At 42.9% G+C, this 10551-nt stretch overlaps 1 protein-coding gene across 4 annotated transcripts; it reads left to right on the top strand.

Moving 5' to 3' along the window:
* Positions 1-2639: 2639 nt before the first annotated feature.
* On the top strand, positions 2640-6673 carry SMIM8 (small integral membrane protein 8). 4 transcript variants are annotated; one of them, XM_058802532.1, is made up of 5 exons: positions 2773-2959; positions 4030-4171; positions 5090-5252; positions 6081-6124; positions 6426-6673. In XM_058802532.1, exons 2-3 carry the CDS (start codon positions 4052-4054, stop codon positions 5246-5248), a joined length of 279 nt encoding a protein of 92 aa, XP_058658515.1. In that variant the 5' UTR covers positions 2773-2959; positions 4030-4051; the 3' UTR covers positions 5249-5252; positions 6081-6124; positions 6426-6673. The 4 variants fall into 4 exon arrangements, with proteins under 4 accessions (XP_058658514.1, XP_058658515.1, XP_058658516.1 ...); XM_058802533.1 differs by lacking the exon at positions 6081-6124 and having other exon boundaries at positions 6426-6670; XM_058802531.1 differs by lacking the exons at positions 2773-2959; positions 6081-6124; positions 6426-6673 and adding an exon at positions 2640-2666 and having other exon boundaries at positions 5090-5465.
* The last annotated feature ends 3878 nt before the right edge of the window (positions 6674-10551 follow it).

The following is a 10551-nucleotide window of genomic DNA, read 5'->3' as shown; positions in this document are numbered from 1 at the left end:
CACCAATATATTGCAAATGTGTTCTGGCACAAACCCATCCTACCAAAATCTGGAAAAAAACTGTCATGTCCCTGGCTGACTTTGGATCAGAAGTTTTATCTGCATGGGTGGTGTAATTGCTGGGAAGGGGTACATGGGCCAATAAGTGAGTGTGCTTTCTCTCTGTTGATGTAATTCTTTTGGCTTCCAAAATGTGGGGGGAAAAAGTGCTTGGGAGCTATAGGCAGAATAACTCCTATATTACAGTAAAACAACCCTCTTCCCCTCAGTAAAACCAAGCTACCTTCCAAAAAGCAAGCTCTGGCAAAAACCTCGTGCTGGCTTCTTTCAATTAGATAAATACGAAAACAAACAAAAGCAGCTTCACTCAGATTTTCTACTCAATAGTTTCCAAACAAAATCAGCTGCGTGGCATATGCCACCAAAACAATAGCTACCAGATTAGCAGATGGTATGTTGTGAATTAATTGTTGACACAAACCCCAGACATACCACTCAATCCTCTCCTGACACCTAAACTTATTTCCCTATTATTTTTCTCACCTCATTATATTTGCTCACAACAAGAAAAAAAAAATTTAGATACTCCATCTGGATTTAGACATGAAAAGTTAACCTGCAATTTATTATTACTCTGCTATCTTTCAAAACAAAAAAAAAGGCAGTTTGATTACTGCAGAATAAAAACATGGAACAAGAAGCTCTGTGAGCCTGGATACCTCTACATTTCATAGAATTATAGAATAATTAAGGTGGGAAATTATTTCTATTATCAAGTCCCACTGTACACCTAGGGTCACTGTTTTCACCACTAAACCATGCCCACAACTGCCACATCCACATGCCTTTTAAGCCATTCCTAGGCAGCTTGTCCCAATGCCAGACTATCTTTTCAATGGAGAAATTTTCCCGGTGAAATCCAAACTTCCCTGGTACAACATGAGACCATTTCCTCTTGTCCTGTCAGTTGTTACTTAGGAGAAATGATCAACCCTCACCTCACTACAACCTCCTTTCAGGCAGTTGTACGGAATAATAAGGTCCCTCCTGAGCCACCTCTCCTCCAGGCTGAAAACCCCTAGCTCCCTCAGTGTCTCCTCATGGGACTTGTGCTCCAAACCCTTCAGCAGCTTTGTTGCCCTTCTCTGGACATGCTCCAGTGCCTCAATGTCCTTCTTGTAGTGAGGGGGCCCAGAAGTGGACACAGCACTCGAGGTGTGGCCTCACCAGTGCTGAGCACAGGGGAACAATCACTGCCCTGGTCCTGCTGGCCACACTATTGCTGATCCAAGCCAGGATGCCACTGGTTTTCTTGGGCACACTGCCAGCTTGCGTTCATCCACTGCTGACCAAGACTTCTGTTTGTTCCCTCCAGCCTCCCTGGCTGCAGTAAGCAGACACTCCACCAAAGTCCCCTCACTCACCCTCCAGGTACAGAGGAGTGTGATCCAGGGCTGGTGAGTCCAGAGCTACATGTGCTAATGCAGCAGCTCACTGCTGCTAAAACTGTAATATTGTCCATCACATCTCGGTTCTGCCTGCCAGTTACCTAAGGGAGCACTGATCTGTGTCCCTCCTTACCCTACAGGTATTGTTTTTTCCAAAATTTCAATTTTCTCCCCTACTTTATAATATGGCTGAAACTGCCCAGTGGCATTGAAGATAGAAAAGAAGGCACAAGCAGTCAGAGGCAACCAGGCTTTGTTTCCTCTGGACTTCAAGCAATTTTATTAATTTTACTGTTTACAAATAAAAGGAAACAAAACATTATCACACAGCAGCATTTACATAACCAGGGGTTTCTAGGCACCCAACATCTTGGGTTTGGATCTACACAACAGAAGTTGGACACTTAAATTGTAGCATATTTTCCTGCTCAGTCGACTGTACTCCAGAGACTGTCTCTACATGAATCTTCCTCATTCCAGCACTTGGGACCAAGTGCTGGAATGAGGAGCCTAGAACAGGCTCCTCAGAGATATGGAGCTCCTGGAGTGAGTCCAGTGGAAGGAAACAAAGATGACTTAGGGACCTCAGCATCTCTCTCACAAGGAAAGGCTGAGGGAGCAAGGCCTGTTCAGCCTTGAGATGACACAACTAAAAGGGAGCCTCCACAGCGTCTGTCAGTCCTGCAGGGAGGCTGAGGAGAGGATGAAGGCAGGACTCCATGGTGACCATGGCCAGGTGCTAGGAGCGGGCCCAGCAGTGAAGGGCCCGTCCGATCCAGCCAGCTCCTCCCCCGGTCTCACACTTATTAGTTTGGAATGCTGCGTTGTCTTCTGTGCCCTTCAATTTAAAAATCACACTGAGGTGCTGGAGTGTGGCCAGCAAACAGCAAGAAGGCTCTTGAAAGGACTAGAAAACATGTCTTATGAGGAACAGCCGAGGGAGCTGGGGTTGTTCATTCTCAAGAAGAGGAGGCTGAGGGGGCCTTTATCCCTGTCCACAACTCCCTGGAAGGTTTTGGGGCCGGTCTCTTCTGCCGTGCCTGCAGTGACTGAACTAGAGAGAACGGCCTTGAACTGAGAGAGGGGACGGACGTTTAGATTAGACATTAGAAAAATATTTTTCACTGTTAGGGTGGTCAGGCGTTGAAGTATTTCCCTGGGAAGCGGTGGAGTCACCATCCCTGCAGGAGTTCACGAGCCCTCTGGATCTAGCGCTGGGTGATTTAGTGCTTATGGGTTACAGTGGTAGTGCGGGGTGGACGGTTGTACTGAATGACCTGAAAGGTCTCTTCCAGCCTTGATGGTTCTATGACTTACGCAAACAGCTCCGCAGACCCCAGCAAAAACAACGCGCTTCCCCCGCCGCCACACGGCTGAGGGAAGAGCAGGGGCGGGGCGGGACCCGCTGCCTTCCCCGCCCCCCGGCCCGCGCCGCCGGCCTCCGCCCGGGAGGGGGCGCCAGCGCGCAGGCGCAGCCCGGCCCCGCGGGGAGGCGGCGCTGGCTGCGGGCGGTGAGTAGCCGCGGGGGGGCTATGGCGGGGTGGCGCGCGTGGCGGTATCGCTCTCCCCGCCTCCGGCCGCGCCGTTCCGTGAGGCGGTGGAACGGGGGGAGATCCCCGGTGTCCCGGGAGTTCCCACTGGGCTCTCCCAAACTGGGGCCAAACTGCCCCCTTCGACCCGGTGGCGGCGCCAGGAGCCCCCTCTCCGCCCGGAATGGGGTTGTGCGACTGTCCTTGCGCTGCCCTTCCCTTCCCAGGGGATCCCCAGCACCCGTGTCTCCTCTGCCCCTCAGCAATCAGGGGTAGCCAGGACCGTGTTTTTCCACCTTTGCTCAGGTGGTCATAGAATGGTTTGGGTTGGAAAAAAATCATCTTTGGGTTAAAAATCATCTCGTTCCAACGCCCCTGCCAGGGACACGGACGCCTTCCACAAGATCAGGGTGCTCATAAGCCCCATCCGGCCTGGCCTTGAACACTTGCAGGGATGGGCCATCTACAGCTTCTCTGGGCAACCTGTTCCAGTGCCTCACCACCACCTGAATAAAGAATTTCTTGTATATCCTAAGTAGCTGAAATTTCCCCTCTTTCATTTTGAGCCCAAGGCGTTTGCCCAGTGAGTGCAAAAGTGAGACCTGAGTGCTGGGCTTGCTGGGGTGGGTGGCTAAAGTGACTGCACTACAGTGGTGCTTGGGCTGGCCTGTTATGCAGAAGGTTTTTTGTTGAAGATTTTTTCCTACAATTGTCTTTTTAGCCAGTGGTCTGAAGACTGATGCTGTTTGGTCCACAGGTAGCTAAAGCATTAGTCAAAGACAAGTGAAAAACCCTAAGCCCATTATCAAGAGATTTAGATTTGCTGTATGAAGATGTGAATCTCCTAAGGTTAATTTTAGGATGCACAATATTAAGATCAAAAATTAGTGTGTGCAAGCTGGGAATGTTAGATGACACTAGAGGTGATCAGTAATATTTACACCAGCTGAAATTGATGCTGTAAGACAAACTGAGTGTGAATTTGCATTCAGTGAATGCAGCTCTTCCAGGTTTTTTACAGAAATTACACCTGTTTTTCATTCTACTTCTAGGAAATATTCAACATTAAGCAACATGTCTTCCACCAAACCTCCAAATGAAAATGAAACACCCAAAGAGAGAAAACCAGGACTGAGGAGTGTTCAGACAACTATGCTTTTCCGAGCTGTGAACCCAGAGCTTTTCATTAAGCCTGTAAGACAGTTGTTCTGAGCGAAACTAAATATGCTTGAAGAGATACAGTTGCTTTAAAGTGATCATTACAATTCTCTGGGCATTATATAACCATCTCTTGTCATGCAAACCACTCAGAAATGTAACTAAAAATATTTTTACTTTTTTCCACTCTTGACTGTGGAGAGCACAGAACATTACATTGCTTGTTGCATTTCTATATTCTATATTTCATTGCTATATTGTCTGATTCTTTTGTACCTACCCAAGTTGCTTTCAGAAAGACCTGTTTAGAGGTATATTACCCATGTAATTGACAGGTTAAATAATATTATTATTAAGTAATAAAAACAACAGGAGTTGTTTTTAATATTTAAAAGGGAACAAATCATAGAATACAAACTTTTTTGGTATGAAGTGAATTGATTTTTGATAGTTTTTCAATATTTTAGATTTTCCTTTTATAATTAAGTTGATGATACTTGGGTTTTATCTGCATTTGCAGAACCCAGAAATGAGTGAAAATTTGTGCATATAATAAGTAAAGATTTAATAAAAGTAGATGTAGAGGATTGTAATCAAGCAGGACCAGAGTGCATTGTCCCAGTAGAATATCCAGCCGAATTCTGTTAAAAGTTTGTAGTGGAGACCTTCAGTAATTGATTTTATCTTGTTCATTTATACTCAGTCAGCATTTCCAACCAGCAAAATAGAGAGTACTGAGCAATGTGCTGCTCTGTCTCCAGAAAGAATCTTCCTTTTCAAAGGGAATTCCTTTTGCTGTCAGAAAATTCAGTCTGCAAGAAGGCAGTGATGATTTTTTGCAGATGTCACAATAGTTTACTGTTCAGTTTCTAAGCTGACATAGACAAATGTAATGTTTGAGTTTAATGAAAAATGTTTTGACTAAAAACATTTACCACATTTTTTTCTTGTCAGAACAAACCTGTGATGGCATTTGGACTGGTAGCAATTAGCCTCTGTGTGGCCTACCTTGGTTATTTGCATGCAACAGCAGAGAATAAAAAGGACCTCTATGAAGCAATCGACAGTGAGGGGTCCAGATACATGAGGAGGAAAACTTCCAAGTGGGATTGAGAATGTAAGAAAGGAAATCAGTAAATCACTCACAGAACTTTTCCAGGCAACTACTGTTTTCTTCTCTGTCCCTTGAAATAATGGAGAAATGTCTTGCTTGCTATTTAATCCAGTTCAATCCTTTATAAAATGTTGTGCCTGTACAAATAAACTGCAGTAAAGATACATCTGAAAATAAAAGTGATTTTAAGAATTGCCCTCTATGATCTCCCCAGAGATCTTTGTCAGAAGACATGAAATCACTTTGTACTATCAGTGCTGGTAAATGCCTTAGAAACTGACATGATTGTTCAGCTTTCTCTTTGCTCTGATTAAATGAAGTCAGGGGTTTATGTTTTTTGGGTTTTTTTTAAACAGAATGAATAATATATTGTCTTTGAGAAGAAAAGTAGATATCTTGATCTGTTGATAACAGTGGTGCAAGTAAACTAATTTTAAGGCAAGGAAGATCTGATAAAACAATTGGTCACCAGTTTTATTTCATAAAGGAAACTGTAAAATACTGGCCAAAATAATCCTTGGATGCCTAATCTACTCTTCCTAACAAATAAAAAAAGGTGTATCAGTAGCCAGATAGAGAAAAAGTGAAACAAGTACTTCTGTTAAGAGAAAGATAGAAGGAACTCAGCCATTATTATTCCTGTTTGGCACCATATGACAGATCAGTGAGCATGCTGGCTTCTGCCTGCCAGTTGATAGCTTCAGCTCCAGCTTGGCCAGAGCATGTGTAATATTTTTGACTAGTCAGCAGAACTGGTTTTATTTCAACTGCATTCAAAAATTTCATTTCTCTATATTGCAAAGTACGTTATATGACGTTAATTTATTGCAGGTTACTGAACTCAGAATAAGGAATGGAAAGTCTAAAATCCCCAGGTACTTCTGTGAGTGTGGCTGGAGGGTGGGTGGGCATTGTGGCGTTTCCTAGCACATGTGGTGGTCCCTTGTGAGCCTTTGAGCAAACTGTACAGGCAGGTGTCTTCCTGTTCCAGCACTGAGTCCTTCTCCCATGAGCTTCCCAGCTGCTTCTGGGTGCCTGATGTCTCCAGACAGTGTCCCATTAACCAGACTCCAGAACATGTGGTGGAAGGACACATTCCAGGCTGTGGCCTGTTTCTACCATAGACCCTTACTGATTTTATGTTGCAGCTTTCCATTCAGTTTCTTGTATTTGCAGACCCAACGAGGGCTCCCAGGGAGCTGAGAGACCTCTTTGTCGACCGTCTTCCAACCAAGGTGGCTTCTGTCAGGCCAGAGAAGAAACCTGCAGGAACTCCTGCTTTACCATTCTGGGAGTTGCTTTGGGTTTTATCAAAAGATTTGGTACTGAAGATAAAAGTGATTGGCTGCCTTGAGGGACAGCAGTTGCACCATGGGATTTCTCTGTGTCTCTCTCTAAGTCCTTCACTTTGAATCTGTGACTTTACTCCTGTTCATGTTTTATAGTTAACTGTATCTTAAATTCAGCGGAGCTTTGGTTAAACTGCCTCCTTCCTGAGAAGGGAAGTGAGCTCTACCTGTAATAAAGCTTTTTTTTTTTTTTTTTTTTTTGTAAAAGGGGTGTTTTTGCAGCCTTTAAAAGCAGATTCCTCTCTGTCTCTGGGAGCCTGCTGCCCTACATAAGCAAGGTTCCTGGGCAAATCTAAGTTTGCAGGTGAGGAAACTACTTGCCTTTTGATTTGTGAAGGAATTTCTCGGTGAAATGATCAAATATTCAGGACTCTCACCTGCTGTGCATATCCTGCAGAGTATTTTTTTGTATGTTTGTGAAGGATCTTTAGAATAAATCTGTTCTTTTAAAAATGGTTGCGCAGGATTTTAGCTCTTTTCAGTTCATTAAAATGCACAGGTCTCATATGTTTGCATGAATTTGACTAAATTATTCCCAAATCAGTGCTACAAGTAAGTATTTTTATCTGTTTTTCTATAGGCTTCTGGAATACATGCTTTGATCCTCTGCAAATGTCTGCAGATGAATTGAAAGCCCATTCTCTTATTTGAGAATAATGCAAGATTTGTGTTCTCAAGATTTTTTGTGAAGTGAATATGGATCTGGCAGTTACTGGGGAAAAGAAAGCAGGACTGGAGGCATAAAAGATACTGACCTGGACAGGGTGTAGGCATGTACATGCCAGTGACACTTCCTACAAAAGCTGTCTGAGATAGGGCCTCTTGAATGTTGGCTGGACTCAAATCCTGTTGACTAGGTTACTTCAGAACTGTGAGGTCGAAGGAAGAATGGATATTTAAATTTGTCCTTTTATTTCTTGGGCAGCTGTTGTACAGATAACTCTTAATGATACACAATTTATATATAAAAAAGAGATAGAGCATTGCAAATACAGAGAGGTATGTGGTAAGTTAATAAATGTTACAGTATCAACACAGGCATTTGCTGTTTTAAGTTCCTGATTTCTATCATAAGAACAATGTATGTATAGGGATTAAAGGAAAAATAAACCCCACCCAAACAAAATTACTTTGATACCAAAATTTGTTTGCTCAGTTCTGGTGAGCATTGTGGTGTTTCTCCTTATGTGTCTGGAGAACAAACACACAGCACCAGTATAGTTTCTTTTGTTCTGTGTTTTTCAATTTCAGTCTTCAGTATAGTGATAATCATAAGGGATGATAACTGGCTTGACAAAAACTATGAGTCAAAATTATTTCCTGGGCAGAGACTCTTTGCAGTTTTTGCCAGTTCCTTACTGTCTGCTGACTTTCACATCTTTTACCAAGAAGAGCAACAAAATGCTATGATTAAAATATCCAAAACTGTAGCTGCTGTGCTGTTCCTAAGATCTCCTTAGACTATGTGATGTGAATGATACTTGTTGGTATTCAACAACAAAAAGCAATTATACAATTAAAGGGCCAAAGCCTACTGTGATGCTGCTTAACTATTACCAGGGAAAGTTAGTTCTTTGTGGGTGAAACCAACCCTTCCCCAGTAACAGTTGCTACATAGGAAGCTGCATTCAGGCTGGAAAGGGTCACTTCATGAAACCCTCCCTTATCATCTGTCTCCTGGCTGTTACTGAATTGTCAGAATGTTTAAATCCTAATTGGAAAGCAAACGTTTCAGCTAACTTGGTAAACAATTGCCAATGATTTTTCTCCTTTTACTAGCTTGCATGTTTTCTGTAGCAACAGTAAGTTTTGCCTGCAAATGAAATCTGTCAAGAGTAGAGTTCTGACACTCTAGTAACTATTACAGAATGACACTGGAACATCACAATGATTAGAAGTTCTGATCTGGATTCCTTTGTTGTGCTGTGTGTTCAAAAAGGGTACCACCACCTCTCAATGCTGCTTTTGATCAGATTCAGGAGTATAAACCTTCCAGAACACAGCATTAAACTCATTGTATGATACTGGGAAAGTTAATTTCTGAAATTCCTTTCTTTTATTGCAATCTGAGATTTAGGAAAACCCCAAGTCCTCTTGCTTCTATGTGTTCTGGCCAGTCATGAATGCATTAACATCTTAGTAAGAAAGAACTGCTGCATATTAGTAACTCCAGTATATTCAGGGAGGAAAAAGGTCAGCTGTTCTGCAGTGCATGAAGCATTCTGAGTTGGGCATAATGAAGTGTGAAAGGCAAAGGAGCTGCAAGACCATTAGCAAATGTTTTCTGAAGCTCAAGTAGTTAGGTAAGAACTATGTTTGACTTAACATTTGCACAGATCATCCCATCATCCTTCAACAGGACACAGCTGGGACATTTAATCCTGAATCTCACCTCCTTACACCTGATTCTGGCTCCTGACCTTAGACTGAAGCTCTGTACAGTCTCTTGAGGTTTGATTTTTTCATGGCATACCACAATGATAACCTCAGTGAGGAAGGGCTCATGGTAGCATTCATGTGTTTGAGGATCTAGGAAGAATCTGAAGTATATGCTGTGTCTGACTGTCTTAGAAGTTTCTGATCAGCAGTGTAAAGTTTTGCAGAAATCATGTGGTGCGTGGCTTTTTAGTGTGTGTTGTGAAGAGGAATGTTTGGTTTCTGATTTAAGCAATATCAAGAGTTTATCAATGTCCTGAGAGCCCTGGCAGCAGGGTGAGTGCCATGCATGCCTGGGGGCATGAAGCTTCAGCCTTGCATTGACACTCACAGTGTGAAACACACCCAGAAGGCCAGAGGCCTTCTCTTTTTCAATTATTTTCTCTTCACTGCTTGATAAAATGGACAGGGGAAGAGCTGTGTCATCAAGGCACAACATGCTTTCATTTCTGCGGAAATAGCCAGCATGACAGAACTGAGTGCTTGACAACCAAGATTGTAACTCTGAATAATAATAAATAAATAACTTTAGTTTGAATTTTTTTGGAGATTTTTTAATGCTTGCCATAGCCAGGACCTTTATTCACCTGAGAGTTGAACTCTAGTGCCAGAAGAAGTACTTAGCCTGAAAAATGACTGGCTTTGTGCTTGATGAGATGTGAGCTTGAGCTGGCTGGATTTTTAATTCACTTTCAGAACATTTCACTACCTTTTCTTATTGCATGAAGTTTATGGACTTCATTGTAAGTTCATTGTCAGGCCTTGTTTCATGATTAGGTACATTTCCTAAGGGCAATAAAGTGCAGGCTTAACTTTAAATCTGTCCTGAAGGTTTGTGTCCATCAAAGCTAGGAAAGTGTATAACAGATTGGCTGGCTCTGGACCCTAAATGAGGAGAAGGAAAACTGCCAACATACTATATATTCCTAAATGAAGCATGCCAACTGTAGGTTTATGTTTCTCTATATGCTTGACTCATGCCTTATATGGCTTTTTGGATATCTGAGAAAAGACTGAAATACACAAAGAGCTCCTTCTGGATCTGAGCCTTCCTGCTTTCTGCACCACTTCAGGGGCTTTTCACTGCCGAGCACGTGAGCGCTCCTCGGGCAGGCGTTACTCAGCGCGTCTGACACCTGCCATCCCTAGTCTTGCAGCCTCCCACCAGATGATGAATGGCTCACAGAGAATTGCTGGAGTGTTTGCTTTGGAATTTTATTTTATACAAGTTTCTAAATAGCTATCTGTTTATACTGCAGGCAGTCAGAGCAAGGCACTTGGCATCTGAAGAGGAAAAGCAGGGAGGTTTACAGTGGTCTTAAGTTTTCAACAGAGTTCATTCCATTTTATGGAGCTGTTTTCCAAGGGAGCTCTCTCTCTTGTTGTCATAATATCTGCTGGCAATAGCTGGCAGAATCTTAGTTCCTCATGTTTAACCATTGAGTTACTTGGGATAAGAGTGTTACATATTTTCATAGACCTGAGTGCTCAGGATTTGAATGTGTACCATTTGCCCT

The sequence above is a fragment of the Ammospiza caudacuta genome, chromosome 3, assembly GCF_027887145.1.
Source record: "Ammospiza caudacuta isolate bAmmCau1 chromosome 3, bAmmCau1.pri, whole genome shotgun sequence".
Taxonomy (NCBI): Eukaryota; Metazoa; Chordata; class Aves; order Passeriformes; family Passerellidae; genus Ammospiza; species Ammospiza caudacuta.
Note: the sequence above shows the minus strand (reverse complement) of the source record. Positions and strands in the feature narration are given on the sequence as shown.